At 43.8% G+C, this 21632-nt stretch overlaps 2 protein-coding genes across 2 annotated transcripts; both read right to left on the reverse strand.

The window, feature by feature from the left end:
* Window positions 1-1130: 1130 nt before the first annotated feature.
* On the reverse strand, window positions 1131-5687 carry xkr5a (XK related 5a; the record flags this gene model as incomplete). The annotated part of the gene is made up of 7 exons (XM_079214852.1): window positions 1131-2077; window positions 2752-2863; window positions 3078-3247; window positions 3544-3756; window positions 3890-4074; window positions 4254-4437; window positions 5555-5687. 7 exons carry the CDS (start codon window positions 5685-5687, stop codon window positions 1131-1133), a joined length of 1944 nt encoding a protein of 647 aa, XP_079070978.1.
* A 1702-nt stretch (window positions 5688-7389) lies between these two features.
* Window positions 7390-15761, reverse strand: prdm1c (PR domain containing 1c, with ZNF domain; the record flags this gene model as incomplete). The annotated part of the gene is made up of 7 exons (XM_079216267.1): window positions 7390-8120; window positions 8492-8620; window positions 8804-9831; window positions 11266-11518; window positions 12513-12632; window positions 14090-14323; window positions 15735-15761. The coding sequence occupies 7 exons, from the start codon at window positions 15759-15761 to the stop codon at window positions 7581-7583; spliced, it is 2331 nt and encodes a 776-aa protein (XP_079072393.1). The 3' UTR covers window positions 7390-7580.
* Window positions 15762-21632: the final 5871 nt, after the last annotated feature.

The following is a 21632-nucleotide window of genomic DNA, read 5'->3' on the forward strand; positions in this document are numbered from 1 at the left end:
AAGAGAAACCCCAGCATCATTTCACTGCATTGTTTGTGGATTTCGTCCCTTTTACCAAGCAGTAATGAGCAGAAATGCATGTGTGCCCGAGAAATAGCATCAAGGGCACTTAATAAAAAGTCACTACAAGTACCTCATTAGCATCTTTTCATTGTGTTACACATTAGACAATTGAAAGCTTTTAAAGAAAGTGCCTGAGACATTTTTTTCCCAACATAATGTAAATTCAAACAACATTTTAGAAATTACATGGTCAACATGTAAATCAAGATAAAACATCAAACACAGTTTTTTACCAGGTTTACACACTAGCCCTGCTCCAAGCAATGTCAGTTGACATGGTTGATTATAAGAAAAATACAGTTTATTATTCTCTTTGGGGACCGGGTAATTGTTTCTTTATATGGGAGTAACCAAAAAATCACAGCAATAGACATATGGTACAGAAGATACTTGTGCTTTTATAAAGCCAACAAAGCTCTGGCTTACACTGAGACGATAAAGATTCAGAGTTCAGACACTCCTGTCTCCTTTAGATATCGGAAATAGTTTCTCTATTCGCATAACTGCTGGCGATTATTAACATGAATAACAGCAGTTTCGGTATGTAATATAGATGTGTTCAAGATCGTAAAACAGCTGCACACTTCTAATGACGTTTATTGATACAACGCATGGCTACTTCCTCAATACATAATTAGAAACTGGCAGAACCAGTGTTCATTTTGTTGCACAGTATGATTCTTGAGGCGTAAGTTATTTGCTACCAAAAGAATAGAAAATATTTACTCAGGTAGAAGGTGTGACTGAGCTCCACATACCACCTTAGCGAGCAAATCCGCTCTTTAATTACCTTCTTGATGTCTGATGAAAACATTGCTGAACTTTTCATTGTGTCCAGCAATTGGGAAAAGCAATGCTTTTAAAAAATAGTTCATGATTTGAGAAGAATACAGGCCAGTTTAGCATTTCACCAAAATTGTTGCAAATACTGTGCCCTACGGTGTACTAAATATATCGACATAGAGGTAAAAGTTCTGCCAGCATTATCATCCTCCTGCACTGAGCAGATGAAAAAGCAGCCTTCCAAAAAGCTGGTGTTCCCTTTCCCTGATTCTGTCTGTAGAAACCTAGAAGGTGTCCTCTTCTTCTCTCCGTGACATTATAAGCTGCCTCCTGGGACCTGTAAGATGAGGGACACTGGCCAAGGAGTCCAGCACTCCGGAGTCCAGTTTAGGAGTGGAAGTGCAGCGTGGCCCCACCCGGCCCATGAGCCCACGGATATCTCTGTGAAGGGCTGGATCACTGGGGATGGAGTTGAGGCGCACCCCATGTTCCAGACCCCCTATGTCCCGGTCCAAACGGGGGTTACTGGCACTGCTGGGAGACTGAGGATCAGCGCTGAAATATAAGGTTGAACTTGACTCTGTAGGACAAAAGTACGGCTCTGGGCTGTCTCCGAACACAGACTTGCCCTCTGGTGAGCTCCGTTTGAAATCCGATGTCGGTGACTCCATCGGGCTCTCCATTTCCAGACTGTCGTCCTCTTCTTCAGGTTGTTCGGTTGATGTGGGCTCGCTCACACTCTGGAACTCGTCTTTGCAGTCAGAGAGGGGTGCCAGGCCTTTCCCCTGAGACTCTGAAGTGGAGACCCCCTCGCAGCTGCCTCCTGCTGTGATAGTCATGCCCTCGTTACTCTTGAACTCTTGGTTATACTCCTCCATATCCAGTATGGCTGCTGCTCCGCCGGCCCCATACGCTCTATTGATCTTCCCCAGGTCCCCTGTTTTCAGAGCCAGCCGGATGAGGAGCCAGTGGTGGTGGTAGCAGGGACAGGAGCTGTCAGCCCGGCCCCTACAGGCTCCTGGGTGCTCCAGCAGAGAACCAGCCACACCTGAGAGGGAGAAGCTGCCGTGGTTTTGAATGGAGGCAGCTGGCAGGCTTTTGTCCCCGAGAGAGAAAGAGGACTCCCCTCGCTCTATACACGTGCTGCCCATGTGATTGCGGTTCGTACCCTGGGAAATCTCTGTTGACTTGGGGTGGAGGAATCTGTAGTATAGGACAAGGGAGGTAGCGCCTAGGAAGCAAAAAGTTGATTTTAGAACAATCAGTTCTACTGTTTATTTACGGTCATATTCAACTATCTAAAACATGACTGAAAAGGCAGAATAATGAATATCTTGCATCTAATATCTCTGTTAAGGTGGTACATTTACACCATATATAATGTTTGTAATATTGTTCTTATTCAACAAGTAGCACTTAGAGTTCAATTACTTTTTGTAATGTTTGCAATGTTGTAACGGTATACCAGTATCAAGGTATGTAGTAGTATTAACATCGGCTGTTATCCTACAGTGTACATTTGCTTATCTATGGTATGGACAAAAACTGACAGAAGTGAGTGTGTGTGTGTGTTAGTTTAAGGCACACTCACACACAACCACACACAACCAAGTATATGATTTTCCTGGCAAAAATAATGATCATAGTGTTGAACTATGTGATATTATTGATTCTGATAGTATGTGATAACTGTATGTGATAACTGCTTTCCGAGATGGTCAAAATCTCATACCGTTACAAGCCTAGTCATATCTCTGTTTTCCTATTTTTTTTAATAGATTTTAATCACCGGCAGTGTAGTATTACTTAGATACCACAGAAACTATTAGACGCTAGTCTAAGTGTAAGCATTGGACACCAAAACATCTGAGGCAGATAGCGATGCAGACAGCGAGAGTGACTCACCAAGGAGAAAACTACACAGCACAGTGGTGGGAAGGGTCATGCTGTCCCAAGATGGTTCGCTAAGGAAGTCGGAGGCGGCCAGTAGCAGAGTGGCGTTCTCTACAAGCATGAACTGAATGAGGAGAGAAGGTCACACCATCAGTCATCTCGGACAGCTTTACGTCATTGAAAGCCATGCACGCAGAGGTGAGGATGACAATGCAAATTATCTGCCTGTGTGTATATCTGAGTGAATGAGTCATTGAGGCCGTGATAGATTTGGAGTACAAAACAACATAATTGAAACCTGGCACCATAATCAAACACAGCAAAAAGTAATTTCTTACTGTATAAAAACTGGCCATGCGAAAGCGCGAGGGTCCGTCTTTGATGTTGAGGAAGAGGAAGACGTGGACCAGCCCCATAATGCCATTAAAGGCACGCCAACACCAGGGGCCGGTGCAGATGTCAGGTTGCTGTGATACCAGCCAGAAGGAGGCCGTGAGCCAGTGGAAACCTGGAGGTCAACGCATAAATAGACTTGGAGATACAAGCGAAATTGGGAATCCATATGCAGTGTATTAAACTGATGCAGAAAAGCATTAAGAGGATATGCTGCATCATTATGAGGATAATTTCATCACTCATTACGTCAAGTATAAATTAAGAAGAATCTCTACCTGGGTTAGTCATCAAGGTCTATTTGCATTTGTGTACTGTGTTACTATACGGCAATAATGTAATATCAATTTTGCTCCCTCTCTCTTCCTTTCAAACAGCTAATAAAAAAACGCCATGAAGCCTGCTGCTCACCTGCTACTCCACAGACCCACCAATTAAAGACCCTGGCAAAGAACATGAGGCAAGTCACCCTTGCACCCAGCATGCCAGCCCTCCACACCAGCTGGCACAGCAGGGCCGCCGGAGGCATGGCCAGGTGGCCCGGTCGTATCAGACAGCAGGCTCTGCTGTACAGCACCAGGGCCCAGGAAATAGACAGCAAACACAGACCACAGCAATAGGCCACTGACAGTATAAAAACAAAAGGAGAAAGTATGAAAAAATACTTCATCTCTTAGTCGGACACTGTCTACATTACAACAACCGGCATGCCACGAACAAGGTGTTGAGCCAATAACAGATGCTACGATCAGTTTACCTGGGGACATGATGCCCACATCAGTGGACACCACAACGTATGCCTGCAGCAGGCTCTGAGGCAGCGTGAGGACGAGGGCCTCCAGCAGCCAAAGAGCAGCAACATCTGCCTGCTGCATGACAGCAGCTCCAAGCTCCGCTACTGACCCCTGCATGCGTAACACAGACCTCATGCAGTCCCATAACCTGCCAGAAGAGGAAGACAGATACCAAAGAAGTAATACACACTAACCTCCTGTTAAGGGTTCAATGAGTTTTTTCAGACTACTATTTTGTTTGGCACACTGGATTAAATCCTAACAACATATTCTGTATATGTGAATGATGTTATATTTTGTAATATAACATCATTGTAAAGATCTTACCTTTTGAAGATGCCCAAGTGCAGTATGTGTATGACAGAGAGGTAGCACCGCCTGTCATCACCGTCATCATAGTACCATTTCATACTTAGCAGCTGAACTGCTGTTCCCGGTAGAAAAAGGCCAAGAGTGAGGCCCGCCCACTGCGTCTCCTCATTCCAAAGGTAAAACCCAATACAGTAGATCACTAACACACGTACACACACAACACAGAGACAGATGCAAGTTGGTATGAATAGTTTGTTTCTCCAATGAGATATGTATGTTAAGAATGCATATGATTAAATGCAGTCTGATTTATCACATGGTCATGCAGTTTTTAAAGGAAACACATAACACCCAGCATGTGTGTATCGTGTGTGAGGATTTGTTGAAAGCTGCAGAAGCAGAGACAGCAGAGCCCTTGAGAAATTAAAGAGCACATACGCCTTGCTCAAGTGAACTATCCTTTAATTTAAAAGGACACTGTTCTGATGACTAATGAGATACAAACTCCACCAGGACAAAACCAGAGACTGACTCCTGGCTTTAACACAGCATGCAACTATTTGTCATTAATGACATAAGACCTCTTAAACTGTGAAAATAACATATTGATACATTTAAGTAACGTCTCATTTTTCTTTGTCACACTGACTCCGATCAAAGCAGCAGCATAGTGGGGTTGTTTTTTAATCTTGTGGGAATGGTAAACCTGCTGGAGGCAAAGTCACACTTTGTACACACCCAGTCACCTCCTCCCTCTTGGTGCTGCCCTTGTCCCATTGATCTGCTGAGTCAGGGAATCATCACACCTGCCAGTGTGTTCAATACAGACAGAAGTGCATTCATTTAACTGAAGTATTACTAGTAATGACATAAGTAATAATGAGCTATTTCATAATATGTTTTTGGAGGGTGGATGCAAGAGAGATATACAAGGTGACCAGTATTCCTTTGTATCAAGGACAACCTTTTACTGCGGATGTTTTTTCCTTTCTTTTTGACCCTTGGAGGTCCCAGGGGCCAGTTTGGCTACGGTTAACCAATGCCAGTGTCACATAGCTGTGCATTTAAAAAAAGAAGCTAGCTTTGCCAATTCAATAGTAACGGCTGAGTTACAGCGTGTCTAACCTGAACCACGGCTGGAAAGCTCCAGCACAAAGCACAATGGCTGAGCAACACATTTTTCATTCATTAAAGCCAACGAACATTCTCCACACACAAACACAACAGTCCCCCTGCCGTGTTTTTTTTTCTTTTTTCTATTCAATTTCAGCTCGCTCCAGCAGACCGCTAGCGCGGGGAATTCTATGCCCACTTACGAGCGGTCCGTTCGGCCACGATAACCAGCGCCGACGCGCCGAGCAGCGCCGCCTGGCAGCACGCTATCCAGCAGCCGCTGCGCCGGGCCGCCGACGGCATTCTGCGGGCGACCGCCCCGGCAGCGTGTATCATGATACGGTTAGGCGGGAGAGGGAGTACACCGAGGGCATTATCCTGGGCATCCTTCACCCTGGGTACATCCGCGCTCTTCTTCTCCTCCTCCCGCTGCCCGGCTGGCTTCTCCTGCTTTGCCCCCCTCCCGTCGATACATATGTGACGTCACTGCGCGGTTTTAAAGGGGCATCGGTTTACCGACGGTAATCTGTTACTGTACAGAGCTCACCTTACAGCTACCTGTTCTCCACCTCTCACCACTTATATGTCCTAATGTTGCATAGGAGATATGTCTCACTTATTTCCTAATTAAATGGTTTATTTGATAAGGGGACACAGTGCACACAAATGCAGATAGCCAAGAGGCTATTTTTCATCTGTAGTCCCGAGAGGCAGATGTTAAAAAAATAAGCCTAAAAACAGAAATAGGATTAAATATACAAGGTTATACAATATTGACGCTTTTAAAATGCGTGCACAAACAATGAAAGACTATTAAAATACATAGTATCCTCATTCAGGAGTACTAACAAGACAACACAGAGGCTCACAAGTTCTACACACACAAAGCAAATAAAATGAGGGATAAGCATGTTGAAATAGAATGGACTAAAGACAAGATAGAGACAGATAATAGACCAATTAATCAGTTTGAATTTCTTGCTTTATAGTCAAGATTACAAGTCAGGGTCCAAGCTAGGTTTGGGGTTTGACAGGGTGTGTGTGTGTGTGTGTGTGTGTGTGTGTGTGTGTGTGTGTGTGTGTGTGTGTGTGTGTGTGTGTGTGTGTTTGTGTGTGTGTGTGTGTGTTTTTCACAAATTATAGCCTACTTTGTTAACAGATGCTATCCCATCTTCTTCCATTGCTTTGCTTGTAGGAAGGCAAACGATCTTCAGAGCAGCTGATGGTAATGCTGTGACCCGATCAGGAGTCTGTCATCAGCGTTGCAGAAGCATCTGTATGTTTGTAATTTATCTCATCACACTTTGAACATTACGCCACCTGACACCCTTTTTAAGTTGTAACATGAGCATCACAGAAGAACGCTGCACTGAGTCCCAAAGCATGCCATGTCAGACCTTGTACCCCATTGTGCTGTTATATGTGTGTGTTCCTGTTAAGCATTATTACATTTTTCTAAGATATATATTTGGTAAATGTTATCTAACAATAAGCTGTAAGAGTGCAATTCAGAAATAATCTAACAGCTGCATTTATATCTTGGAATAAACTGTAGTCATTTGTCCGTCAGCTGATTCATACTGACACCAAAGTATAGACGTGCATGGACAAAATTAGCACCAAGATCTTATTGATAATGAAGATAATTGTGTTATGTGTTGTTATTTTTTCCAGGGTGAAGGGTAGTTACTTACTGGTGGTGAGTGTCCCAAGACTCACAACAGGATTTTTATCTACGTCACCACATTAGTACGCTACACACACACACACAAAGGCAAATATATACACATTGCATGCAAACCAGTGAGATTTCTTCTGTGATCACTTCAAGGCTTAGCTCACTGACACAACATATTTTAAATAGGAGGCTTAAATACGCACACACACATATAAACAGACACACTCACAGTGAAAAACTTGGTTTATGGAAAATCACATGAAGACATTCCAAAGATACAAAAAATGGCAGAAAAATGTAACAAATCGCTGTTTTTTTACATTTGAGATTCATTGTAGCAACAGAATAAATTAACAAAGATGCATACATTAAATCAATCCAGTCACTGGTCCCAGGCAATGCTGGTAAAGTCTTGGTTATTCACACGCTACAGTCTGTGTAGAGTATAGGCAATCCATGATTGAGATAAGGCTTTACTTCAAATCGGCCAGTAACAGGCAGCTGCTGAGTTGACCTGTAAGGATTATACGGCTTGGATTAGCAAGGCTGTTTTAGGGCTCTGATATGCAGCCTGACTCCAGTTTGATGCTGGTTGAATGCAGAGGTGAAGGCAGATCAGTAGAACACTCCTTTGCTGATTTGTAGTTGGCCAACTCAGTCTCCTGTTCGTCATCGTGTTGGCCAGAGGTATGAGTCTCCATCTTTCTTATTAGGTCAATTACATCCCCCTTGTCCATCTCGGCCTCTGCAGCCATGGCCTCGAGCTGCTCTGCCGCCTCACTTATGTCAAACCTCTCGATCTCTGCATTGACCTGGTGTAGCTCCTCCGGCGAGTGTCTGTGGGAGGCCGAGGGCGAGAGAGGACAGAAGCCTTGGAGGTGCACCCGGAGGCTGCAGTAGTGGAGATAGGCACAGGGGCAGCAAGGACACCTGTGAGGTCGTTCTCCAGTGTGGAGGCGCTTGTGGAGCTTGAGGTGGACGAATTGAGTGAAGCGGGCGGGGCAGACCTTGCACTGGTAAGGCCTCTCACCTGAGTGTAGCCGCTGGTGGGTCTTCAAGTTACTAGTGCTACTAAATCGCTTATGGCACACCTGTGTCAAAACAGATCCGAGGAGAACATATTTTAGAAACAGATATCCCACAGTAAAATTGTAAATTGACCTTTTTATACTTCAATTTGTGTATGGATTGAACACGTAATCTATAACATGTTAATTAGTGCGCTTTAGAGGTAAAGGCAGGCATATTTTGTAATCTTCCGACAGAGCCAGACAAGCTGTTTCTTCATGTTTCTTCTCATTATGCTAATCTAACTGACTGCTGTCTCCAACCACATATCTATTGAACAGATGTTAGAGTGGAATAAATCTATCCCAAAATGTCGAACATCTTTAATTTTTCTTTCATTTTCTTTCATCTTTAACATTTTTAATTTTTTCAATCTTTAATTTAAGAGTCATACCTTGCATTCATGGGGCTTCTCTCCAGTGTGAACCAGGAAGTGTTTCTGCAGGTGGGCCAGCTGAGTGAAGGTCTTACTGCAGGTCTGACACCTGAAGGGACGCTCTCCACTGTGCACTCGCAGATGGACCTGAGGATAGCATGTCAGAGATTAGTATTCACTATTTACATTGATTTATTCTGTCAAACTCAAAAAACCATGGTAGCTGCTAAATTAAAAAATTCTGTATCCACTTTTAATGTCAGTTTACATACACTGTATTTAGGCTTTTCCCCCCATCCTTTTGAACTAATATGAAGAAGAGGAGCTTACCTTAAGGTTGGACAGCTGCCCAAAGACCTTTCCACAGACGTTGCACTCATACCGGATCTTTCCATTCTGCCTGCTGAGGGGGTAAGATAAGGTCTTGTACCCAACAATATGCCCGCCTCGTTTGATCTTCCTGAGGTCCATTGCATCCTCAGTATTGCTCTCAGCAGGAGAGGTAGGTCTCGAAGGGAGGCAGTCTGAAAAGGCTGCCACGCCAACTGGTGGCGAGCATCCTCCAGGCGAAAGAGAGGGCAGTGCTCTGCGGTTGGAGGGGACCACGGACGAGGCACTAGATGTGGCAGGTATTGGGAGGTCTGCATGGACATGGCTGGGAGGAGAGTGTTTGAAATCTCTGAGGTGATCTAAGGGGAGCCTGAGGTAGTTTGTCCTTTCGGATACACGGCTCTTGTTGTCTCTGTAGTCACTGGTTGGTGAAAAAATGAGGTCTTGTTTGGTGTTGGATAGTGCAAGTGTCATGTCTTTGTGTCTATTGGCCAGAGGATGAAGAAAGTGTGCATAGCCATCAAAAGGCACTACATGAGATGAGAGTGTTGAGTGAGGTTTCAGTCGATCTCTGTAGTACGGGTATGAGTGAGGTAGAAAGCTGTTTAGGCCGAGTGAGTAGTGAGGCAGCAGATAGGGAGAATGCCTCAGAGCAGGATGAACTCGATCATGCACAGCAGGCTCTTGGTATGGTTTGGCTATGACAGGGCCTTGAATGTGCTGTAAGGTGAAGTGCAAACTGGAGGGAAGAGGACCACTTAGAGATGGTCTTGTGTCAGCTGAAGAGCTACAGAAGGACAGAGGTGGTAGAGTTGCATATCTATGGCCATGGATGGATTCTGAGTGGGGCTGGATTGGGTACACAACACTGGGACATAGGGGGGAAACTGTTGTGAGGTTGGTCTGAGACAAGAGACTATCCAGACGTTTGGGGCAGGTAGTCAGGGTTTTGGAAGGCTCATCTCGGAGAATTTCAGAGACGCTGTGTCCTCGTTTCCCTGTCGTCTTCCCCTGTGCTTGATTCTCTTCTGTGGGACAGATAAATGGAGAAATGACATCAGAAACATGTGAAATCATTTTTAGAGATTCAGTAACAGTATCACCATTCCTTTGAGTGACACATACACTCATGACATGCATGTGATCATGCACACAAACTGCTTGTAAAGACCTAAACTGCTATTGGTTCCTGCTCTAGTCCAAAGCCTTATCCTGTGTGTGTGTGTTTTATAAGGTGTGTGTGTGACTGTCTGTGCATCTCCTAGACGTACCCTGACACTCTATGAAAGTGGACACCACATGTGTAACAATAGGTGTCTGATCAGGATACAGATAGCTTGGAGTTAGTGGGTACAGTATGTTATTTGGAGAGTGCTGGCCAGTAGTTTCCACTATAAGCAGGACAGGATGCAAAGGATAAGAAACTTTTTATCTGAAAGTGACTGATGAACCAAAGAGTTCACCCAGGTATAAATAATCCTAAGAGATGCTTGATGGTGTGGAAAATATACCCATCAACAATTGACCTAGTAGAGTGTATTGTCCACTAAAGTCTGCACACAGGTCAACTTTATGAATCAGGATCCAAACTTGTATTTCATCCCCTCACTCTCTACCCACAAAGTCACGAGGAGTGATGCTTTATTGACTTACCAGCATAGTCGAATGACACAATTTAACAACCAGAGGAAGACGAAATACAAAAGTATGCATGCACATTTCACCTACTCCTGGACACAATTGACATCAACCTACACACACACACAGAGCAACCCTTATCTACTGTGTGCACCCCCGTGTTACCCTCCCCCTCTCCTGAGAGGCCAGTTCTCTGCAAACAAACAGCCGACACTCAGTGAGATATCAATCTGTCAGCAGGTCGTCTTGTCGGGAAGTTCAAGTAGTCACTGGAGCGGTTCCTACTTCTCTTCCTCCTTAAGAGCCAAATAAATAAGTGGAGTTCGTGCCAGAGTTCTGTCAGCACCTCAGGCACCCGCCTGTCTGTGAGCGTGTAAATGAGTATTTTGATGTGTGCATGCGGCCTCTCTACTGGCATGTGCACTCTTTGTGTTTGTGAATGAAAGCCAAAAGCTTTGTGTGCCAAGGATCTGCCAGCTGTGTTTCTATGTGGCGTTAAAAAAGGGAAACTTAAACATAGCCTAAAGTTCTGAAATCAGTCTCATCTTACACAGGTACTGTCGCTATACCTAGAGACAGATCATCTTTGCTTTCAGGACTCTACTCTCCTCCTTTGAGTGTCCTGCTTTAACAAAAGGGCCATGGGTGGGACAAACAAAGAGTGTGTCAGTCGGTCTGCACTTTGATTGGGAGCCTTTACTCCACAATAACAGATGTGTCTCAACGCTTGGGCACAGGAAGGGTTCTTGTTAACTTAAGGTGTCCAGAAACACTCAGTCCTCGCACCAGCCTAAGATAAGTTAAGATAAGACTCACACACTTACCAATATTGTCAATGGCCAGTTGGCCCAGTGGAGGGTAGTTGCAGCGCTGTGCAAATTCAGGGCAGTACCACACTAGGAGCTCCTCACCCAGTTGAAGTGGTTTGATTGTGTAGAAGTAGATTTCCAAGCCGCTCTGGCAGGCGATCAGGTTCTGCTCCTCCACAGAACAGGCCGGGTGGACGTAACGCATCCAGTTGCTCTTCTCCTCGTTCAAACCATCCAGGATGTGGTGTAAATGCCCCTCCGAGAAGACCTACCGTGTGAGATATATGAATATAACAAGTTGAGAGATAAGTCAGTTGATGATGACATGCTGTGAATCTGAAACCATGATGTCACAGGTTTCCTGATGCCTTTATTGTAAATACTGATGCTGCTGCTGAGATATTGGTGCCGCATGTGTTTGCTGTAGTATTTCACCGTATGACTGGATTATAGTAATGGGTATACTATCTCGCCCACTACGACTCCTGACTATCGCCTTTGTTGTGATGTATTGATGACCTTTTGAAAAGAAATTTTAATTCAGCTCATTTAAAGAGTTATCCCTCCCTATCTTATCGGCTTACAACGGTTATTTAGGCTGTCTGCTCTTTGAAGCTGTGCTGTCACTTGAGTAAAGGCTGTAATGTTAACACATTGTCTGTGTTATGGCTGTTGCAAGTTTTGGTTAGGGTGGCATGATTTCAAGGTTGCTGACTCTCAACTGTAGAATTACACAGGCGCTTGTGTGTCATGGAAGATGTCCCTGTGCTGCTGATTTGTAACATAACAGCTCTCAGGCTCAAAGCCACTTCCTTGCTTAGTCAGTGTGAGAGTTTATGACTCTGGAGAAGTGCGGACCTATGTATGGTGTATTTACTGGCAGCGATACCGCTGCCGAGAGAAGTGGAGAGGAGAACCGCTGCGTCACTGAAACCAAACAGCTGTGCGTGCGTGTGTGTGTGTGTGTGTGTGTGTGTGTGTGTGTGTGTGTGCGTGTGCGTGTGTGTGTGACCTCAGTCAGCTATGCAGGGAACTGGCAAACACACATTTACAGCGCATGCACATTTAAACGCATCTGATCCAGCTGCATTTAAAGGTACCCAAGCATTGGCAGGCCGAGGTATACTGTCACAGGATGTCAGGCGTTGACCACAACTGCTAACTCGTGCCACGCCACAGCCCCAGAGCAGCGTCTCCAGATGGAGATACAGGATGTGAACACAAACCAAGACAATTTTGAGATTCACATGCAGCTCACTTACCCTCCAGAAGAATCTCCTGTCAGCATCTTTCAGCAGCGTTTCGTTGGTGTAGCTTTCCCCCACCAGAGGGCCGAAACGTGTTCCCTGAGGAATCAGATCCTTACTGGTCACCCCAAGCACCTGTTCAACAAGGAGGACATGAAATCATCAAACACCAGAGTGGCTCACAAATTGGAGGCCTGAGCAAGCATCCGGATGCACTCAGAGCTGGAAAACATAATTATAGGGATGAGATTCTTGGCAATACAGTCCTTCTTATCTCACTCTCCAACCCGTACTGTTTTTTTAGTGATTAACAAAAACGATCAAGCAAATTCACTAGAAAATCTACAGAAAAAGTAAATAAGGGACCAAGAAATGAGTTGTCATTGTTATATATTGGCTGTCATGACAAATATTGCCCAGAGAAAAAAGGAGAATTTTGCTCGACTGTGACAGAACGTGCCCGTTACTTCACATGCTGAATATTTCATTAGCCGATCGCCCATGTTATCTTTAGTTTCTCTTCACTATTAAAATTTCACCACCACTCTTGTTCTGCTACCTCCAGGTGTGAAACTCACCCCTCTGTGTCAAGCCTCCAGGATGTGGGAAAGAGGATAAGGTGTCATGGGCACACCCCGACCAGTCAGCTGCACTTTGAGCTCGGGGTTTAAATCCCCTAAAGCAATGGTAATGTATTCTCTCTTTCATCTTGGAGCAATACTGGCATGGTGTATGGAGCTGGATCAACCACTACATGCTTAGTTTACTCCAGTCTATCCAGCTAGTTTTACCCTTGCTTTGTCAAACTGCTCCATTTGAGGTGCCCTCGTGTCACAGATTACTGTAACATATCCTGCTCTTTGGTGTCGACCAGACTCCAGACAGACCTCATTAGAAGGTCAAAGTGGTGCGACAGGTATTTTGCTTCAGACGCCGAGGCCACTTCCTCTGATCTCGCCTGACAACCATTTTTCATCTAGAGAGGCTCAACCCTAATCTTGTGTAAGGAAACCTAATGTTTCCTTGTCATGGATATCCCACTGGGCTAATCTTTTATCATGTATTTACCATGTTCTCTGCAATGTCCTAGTCCATCCAGTTAAACATAAACTATCTTCCACTTTATATCCCTATAACTGCCACCCACTTATTCCAGAAGATTGTTTATGGTGCTATCCATAATGGGGGCCCCGGTGCTGGTGCCCTGCTTTACGGTGTAATTGTGTGCTGGGACAAAGGGTTGGGAATCTGAGGTAGTTACTAATCATAGAGACCTCAGGCTGTGCGCTCAGGGGCTTGCCTTTCTCCGTCTTTGCCTCAACACATATATAGCAGTGAGGAAAGGCTGAAATTAGACAACAACATGTCAAGTACTTCCCGCCTGAGGATGGATGAGTGGATGGAAGGATGTTGGACTGACGCAAGGAGCCGGTAGTTACACAAAACATAAATAACTGCAGTACATGCTTACATACCACTTAGATGTATAGGGATTATTTCCCTGCGTTTGTTTTTTGTAATAACTCTTTTTAACTCCACTTTCTTTGATTTTGAATAACACAGAGATAAGAAAGATGTGCTCTGCTGCGTACCTCTGCGGAGCTGTGGCAGCGTTTCAGGGCCAGGTTTCTGGGTAAGGATCTCTCAGCTCGTGTCTTGCCGTTGTTTTCGGACGCTTCCTCCAGAAGTTGGTCCTTCACGATGTAAGTGCACTTCTCCTCATATTTTGCCTCGTTCCATGATGTCATGTCGGCATTCTGTGACGACCCTGTGCTTTGCGGTGAGCTTTCTGAGGTTAACATGGCTTTGGTGCACTGAGAGGAGGCCTGCAGAACAGATAGAGACATAAAGTAGGGAAACATGTTGTCAAATGTATGTCATTTCATATAAAACAAAAAGCACACACAAAAAACAGATTGTTGACCAAGGACATCTTTTAACTTTTCCTTTTATGTCACAATATAAGGAGAAAAAAATCCCAGACCAAACAAACAACAGCTGGAGTACCAAGGGAAGTGAAGTCTTGAATGGATCTAAAATTAGATCTCAGAGTGAGATGTGACCCAGAGGATGCAGGGGAAAGTCAGGGGCGTTATGGATGTGGCGGAGAATCTACCTTTCCCATCAACTGCTACTACCGGACAAACAAACTTCAAAGTGGAGCCTTCGTGCTTGCTGCCCCATTGCTCCCACTGTCCCATACATCCTCTTTCCAAATCACAACCCCTAGGCTATAAGGGAGGTTCCTGTGCACGTCAGCCCCGGAGCAGGACCACTTTCACAAGGAAATCAGCGCTCCCAGTGACTTCCTCTGAACTAACTGGGACTTGGCTCTCAGCCAGGTCTAAAGTCTCTTTCTCTTTCTTTCTGTCTGCTCCTTACTGTCTATCCTTCCCTTCTTAGGAAGATTGTTGTCAACCACATCTTCTCTGACAAAGGAACAGCGCCCAGACTGATGGGATGAAACAGTGAAATAGTGAAAGAGAAGAAGATATAAGTCTTGTGATTAACAGACAGTGTTGATGTGTGCCTTCTCACAACTTCCTTTTTCAGGCTCATCAGTTTGTCTCTGAGATTGTGATAGATAAGGTTTTGTTACTGATTCTTGGTAAGCGCTCAGGTGATATCTTGAACTAAACTCAAGATGTAAACTTAAGTGGAAACTGGGGGGGTTACGGTTTACAATTCATTAGCCTTAATGGCTGCCTTAATGGAAAGACTGTCGTTCCCCTTTTGAAGTTTAAAAAAAAGTTTTGTTAATGAGTCAAAACTCACACAGTAATCTGACATATATGTTCAATAGTGGCACGTATGCTGCAATCACAACACATATCTATCTCATCTTATTCTCAGAGAGAGAAACCAAAGGAATGCAGATAAAAGTGCAGAGAGATGAGATTTTATAGATGAGGTTTCACCCTATTTTCTTCTGAAGTGTGGTAACCACAGCTGACTTGGAATTACTGTCACAAGTGTGACAGCTCACTCCGAAACCATCGAACCCAGTGACAGAGCAGAAAATATGTTCTGAAAATCAAGACATGAGTCAACCTCGCACAGCTCTGTGTAGCTTTCTGGACAACATGTAACAGGTTGACTCCAGAAAGCACTCGTAGCACCTTCCTTTGACATGACGATCCACGGGACAGTATCGTAATAAATAATATAGAATCAATAGAACAAGGTATTTTCTACATAAGTATCAATAAGATGATTTTGAGGGAGATGCATACTTACTGTGAAGCCTTGAGAGGAGCCACACATAAGGCAGACCTTCAGTGCCCTCCTTGGAAGCTTGAGTATGAGCAACCAGTCTCTTGTCCTCTGTCTCTTGTCGTCTCTCAGCAACCTCAGTATCCTGTGTACCTGCGTGTGAATGACCGCGCAACTGAACACTCGAGTGTTTGACTCTTCCTCTTGCTTCTTGCATGGGAGGAGGGAAGGTGTGTGCTTGAGACACTGAGAGAGAGAGAGAGAGAGAGATACACTCCCTTTTCCTCTTGCTCTGCCTCCCCCTCCTCCCCTTTGCCCCATGACTCCTCCTTGGAGGGTGTTTGTGTGTGTGTGTGTGTCACTCTCTTGCCCCGGGGCGTGAGGCTTTCTCCGGAGGGTGCACTGGCTGTCACACAGCTATGTCCGGATCAGACAAATACATCTTCATTTTCTGACAGTCACCCACTCCATTTCTGGGTGAGAAGAAAGCATATCTGCATTGTGGTAGGAAGTCAAGGACGCAGCACAGAGGAGATTAGGTCATTTTGGTGCTCGTGTAGTGCGAGGCAAGGTTTCAAATGTTTTTTTAGAGACGGCAATTCTGCTCAATTCAGTTTCAGCTATTAGTTTGTCGTAGGAGATCTTATTTACAGTTTAAATGCAGCACACCATATTCACACCACTAGAGAAGAAAGTTCCTGAAATAACAACTCTTGATCTTCACACTTAATCTTCTGTCATAGTGCATGAAAAAGTCAAATGTCTTCAGTGTTTTGCAGATGAATTAGATGGTCAGTTTAAAATGAATAAAATGCTTTTTGTTAAGTGACACTTGTTGAATATACAAAATGCATATACAACTCTTCCTCACAGCAACAGCTGCAGACTGAAATATTCCAACGTTACGTGTCGGTGTTGCCTGTTTGACTCTCTGATACAGATACTTGTGAATGTTGAGCTCCATAGAGTACAACAAGGTAAAACAGATTATTATTATCCTAAAAATATGTATGTCATCAAAAAAAAAATTCCATCAAAATGCTCAGCGACTCAGAAGTGCAAGCTGCTGCAACATGAAACTATGACATCACTTAAATCAATGGAATATATTATTATTCGTAATCATATTACACTTATTAATATTATACGTATTAACATTATTCTTATTAATAGTAATAATAATAATAATAGTATTCATAGCACCTTTCTAATACACCAAATAAAAATAATGGATATCATGCTTTTGAGACTTGGTTTAAAGTCTGGCGGCTGCGTTTTGGACCCACTGAAGCCGTGTAATCATCGACTGTGCGGGTGGGTTTTCTGCTGCATACTGGGAAAAACTTCTTCCCGTGTTTTCACTTTCAGGAGACTTGTGTCCAGCTGTCCTTCTGTACGGCTCAGTGGGGGCGAGATCCAGAATGTGTTGACGCTTGTGTCATGCTGTAGGTTTATCTGCAGCCCGGCTTTCACGCCGGTCTGCTCCCCCATGGTTCTTTTCTTCAGAGGCAACATTTAACTTTAAGAATTGTCGGAATTTTCAGACTTGTCATCCACGCTTTTGACGCGTGACATACTGGCCAACAGCCATGTATGCACGTCTGTGAGCCTCCTTCCACCCGTAGCAATAAACTTGCCATACTCTTCGATTCCACTTTCTCCACTTCGGAGGAGTTTGTATTGCATTGTGTCAAGGTGGATTCTGTTCTTATTAGATTCTCCTTTGTTTCTGCTCTGTTCTTCCTTCTTTTCATGCTTCCTGTCCCACTCATCACACCTGACCAAGCTGCTAATTAGGGCTGCTGACATGAGCCACCATGTAATTTTAAATCCACCTCTCTCTCGGTGTTTTGCTCTTTCTCATTGCCTTCAGTCATCTCAGTCATCACCTTCTATTCAGCTCTCTCCTCCTCCACCTCCTCTTCCTCCATAATGCTCCCCGATCTGAACCTTTTCTTTACTACATCTATTACTCATGTACTGTGTGAGTAATTCACGTAATGACCACATGAGCTTTTCCTATGAGTCCTTGAGAGGCCTCTGAGCCGAGATTGCACTCATAACTTTGGTTATGTGTGGGTGTGTGCCTTTGAGCGTGAGTATATACTAGTTGGTATTTGGCTCGGACTACCTGATATTTCACACGACATTCTTAGAACGACAGGATGTTGGAGACATGAACATGACCGTGCAAAAAGAGGCGTGTAAGGGAATTTAATTTACTATGTTAGACAAGAAGAACACGCTCACTGATAGAACCATTGATAGGCAACATTTTGGATAGCATTGTAAATGCCCACAAAAGACAAAACCGACATTTGCCCGAAAAGGGGCCACAGCAGAAATCACAGTTTCACATGAACTGCTACAGATGTTAGCTTAGATGTTAGCTTAGCTAGCAACAGGCACACAAGGTGTTCAAGAGAAGAGTTGTAGTGTCGGCCTCAGTGATGTCAGTTACACAACAGCACGGGCAACATCTGTCTAAGTTTGACCATCATCCACCATAAGCTACTGTTCATACCAAGTAGAGCTGGGTATCAAAAAGCTTGGGATACAATCATGAACCTCTGTGGTTAGATTTAACAGAAAGGAATATTTGCTTTTCATAGTTCGCAGAAGATGTAAGTTTCCATAAACCAGAATACGGAGAACTGCTTGCACACAGACTGATGATGCCTTCAGGGCCTCTGTAAATGCCGTAGGTATCTTAAGCCCTGTAATTTCTATGCTTGAGTCTGTACCTGCCTCGGGTCATTTCTCGCAGCAGGACTAAAGGCGACCACTCCTTCCCCGTCAGCTCCCCCGAGGATGAGGACAATGCTCTTTGGCAGACATGGCTGAGGCTGGGGCCATTTTATAACCCATTACAGCTGAAATGTTTGACACAACCTCCACCTCTGCCTTTCTTTAAGTTTTATGACTGACTCAAGGAGAAATGTTTCGCATTCTATCACAACTATCTTCTTGTCACAGCCCCCTACTCCGACCCATGTCACCCTCACTAAAGCCCTGGCAGCTTCCCCGACCATTTCATGTTGCTTTAAGTGATTTCTTTTGCCGTGCATTACCCTGCACTCTATTCAGCTTGTGGTGGAGAAATCACTCAAATGCACTTTATTAAAATGACAGGTGCAATATGAATTTAAAGCATTTTGAACAGAAAAACTGTGACGGAACTTGTCTCTCTCCATCTTTTTATCCTCTATGTTTTCCATTTCAGGTGTGAATGCAAATAAATGTCAACACTACACCACCCGGCTAGTCTAGCGGCCGTCTTCCCTCAACCGGTGGATGATCTCCTGTTGACAGGCCGAGGGTTATTATCATGGTTTGAGGGCTAAGAGGAATGTTACTGCACTTCAAAACAGATGTCTTTTTAAATCCTGACGAAACCACCCACAGAGATGAGGAGAAAACGTTATCACCGTACTCAGCTGACCCACAGGCTAGATGTCTGTAACCTGTGAATGAGAGGTAGCGTCCAACGATGACGACAAAGCAAGGACACACGTGGACTTACAAAGACAACACCTGCACACACAGTCTCCAGGGGGCCGAGAAAGGATTACTATTCCAAGAAAAGATTTGTGTTTAAATGTACAACTAGTATAATGCTAGTCACATAGCATTTTGGATATACTTTGACTTCAATTTGAGATTTACACCACCAGTTCAGGTTTTAAATGAGATGAATCAAAATCAGACATTAGCCGCTTTAATTTATAATCAGTATTATTAGAGTGTGAGGTGACTTATGTGCAAAGAATATGAAAGCGACAGAGAGAAAATGTACTTAACATATTTGTGTGCTGCCTGGGTGTCAGGCAGAGGAGTCTGCGGTGTAATAGACGTAATTCACGTTGCAGTCTAGAACATTTGTCAAGTGTCATTCTGTCTCTCCCGTGTTCACAAAATTGTCTCTGGATTAACTGGAAGAGCAGCTGCTGATTAACACTGCTCTAGTAGCTCGATATGATGGCAAAACACATACAGTCATGATTTGCATGTCACAATAACAACACGCATGTTTAGTTGAGTTTATGTTGCAGCTATTCCTCCTAAATATTGTTATATAAGATGTTCTGCTTGATATGAATATGACAACTGTGCATTCCACCTTTCAGACATGTTCGAAAAGTCTGTTTTTTACATTTTATTCAATGGGCACCAATTTATGATAACGTTTTTCTGGTTCTGTTACTGAAATAATAATAAGCATTAAAGTTTATTTGCGACCTTGTAAACATAAAGTTTCACAACAAACTAGCTTTTTTTCAGTTCTTTCAACCACATCTCATGGTCTTCATCGGGGGAAGGAGATACAAAATGTGGCATCACAAGACCTAAGTATGGGACTTTAGTTACAGCAAAGATTGTCTTTGTCCTCTTTGACCTTTTTCCAGCTGATGTCTCTTGTCCAGGGTCCTTGCTGTTTAACCATCAGACCTCTGGTTTTCTTGACATCCATCCCAATAATCCTAGATTATCTGTAGATTATCACAGGTTGAAATTTTCTTTTGAAAAAAACTTGATTTTACTGTGAGTAATCTGGTTTGATTCCTCCCTAATCTTGATCTTCTTAATTTTTTTTTTTTCTTCTTTTTACAATATGTGAATAGTAAAGTTTATTTCAATTAACCACTTTCGAGCATTCACCAAAAACACATACACATGTTTAAAACACATGTACGAAGGCGGGAGAAATGGAGTTGTTACTAATTAGAGCCACCATCATCCCCTTAGAGCTCAACCCACTGCTTTTGACCCTTGATTTCATCAAAATCCTTTCTGGATACTTGGTGTTGAGTTTCCTTTTCACACACTTGCTTTCAGTTCTGCCAGTGATGTAACATTATTTCCTTTTAACATGACCTTTCTTAAGAAATGCTGCAGAAACTCTTTAACCACTTTTACCCAGAAGCCATATAACTATTGCCCAACATGCTTTATTTTGCCCTTCTGCTTTTTTCAACTCAATTTCTCTCAAATTGCAGCACCACAGTCACCTGAAAACATATTGTCCTCAGTTTCTTCACCGAACACCAGATCAACTGACTTCTTTAGGAGGAAGTGTAGACCCCCAGGAGCCGCACCTGACCTGTATTAAACGGCTCCTCGCATTGTTTAGTCTTCCCCTTGATTACTAAGGCAGACTGTAATAATGACCAGCACTGAGACACATCATCCGGGAAGGATGCAAACAAATTTGTACACTCACACAAACACACACAGCTTAAAATGTTGTGTTAGTCTCCCAGACTAAAGAAAACACTGGTACTATTTAATGTGATGAAGTTACAAGAAATGATGACAAAGGATGTAGAATGTGATGCATTTCTTGTGTAGGCCGGTCTGGTTGTCTGTGTCTCTGTCCATTTGTCTCTCAGGAGCAGCAAGCTGGTTCAGCTCAGCCTTAGCTTGCTGTTCTCAGATTCCTGCCATATTTCTGGATGGTCACTGAACAAACAGAGGTGAACCTGATCCATGCTGTCACTGTGGCCCAGGATAGAGTTTCCCCTCTCTCTCTCTCTCTCTCTCTCTCTCTCTCTCTCTCTCTCTCTCTCTCTCTCTCTCTTTTTTTCTCTCTCTCTCTCTCTCTCTCTCTCACGCGAGAGAGAGACACACACATACACACAACTTCCTTCCTGATATCCCAAATAAAGACACAGGAAGACCGACTGTGACCCCTGCATGAGCTGATGCAATATGCGTGTGTACATGCATATTCATGTATGCATGTTCTTTGCTCTGTGCCTCTCATCTTGTGTGAGTCCCTGAGACTGTAGTCATCGTAACTGACATGGATCATCTGCATAGTTGTTTCTTCATGATATCTAAATAAACCTTTTCAAAGAAAGAATGAAGTGACACCTGTTCAGAATAACAGGAGCCAGTCGCTGCATCAATAATGATGGTAAA

Source organism: Taurulus bubalis, assembly GCF_910589615.1.
Source record: "Taurulus bubalis genome assembly, chromosome: 3".
Lineage (NCBI taxonomy): Eukaryota > Metazoa > Chordata > Actinopteri > Perciformes > Cottidae > Taurulus > Taurulus bubalis.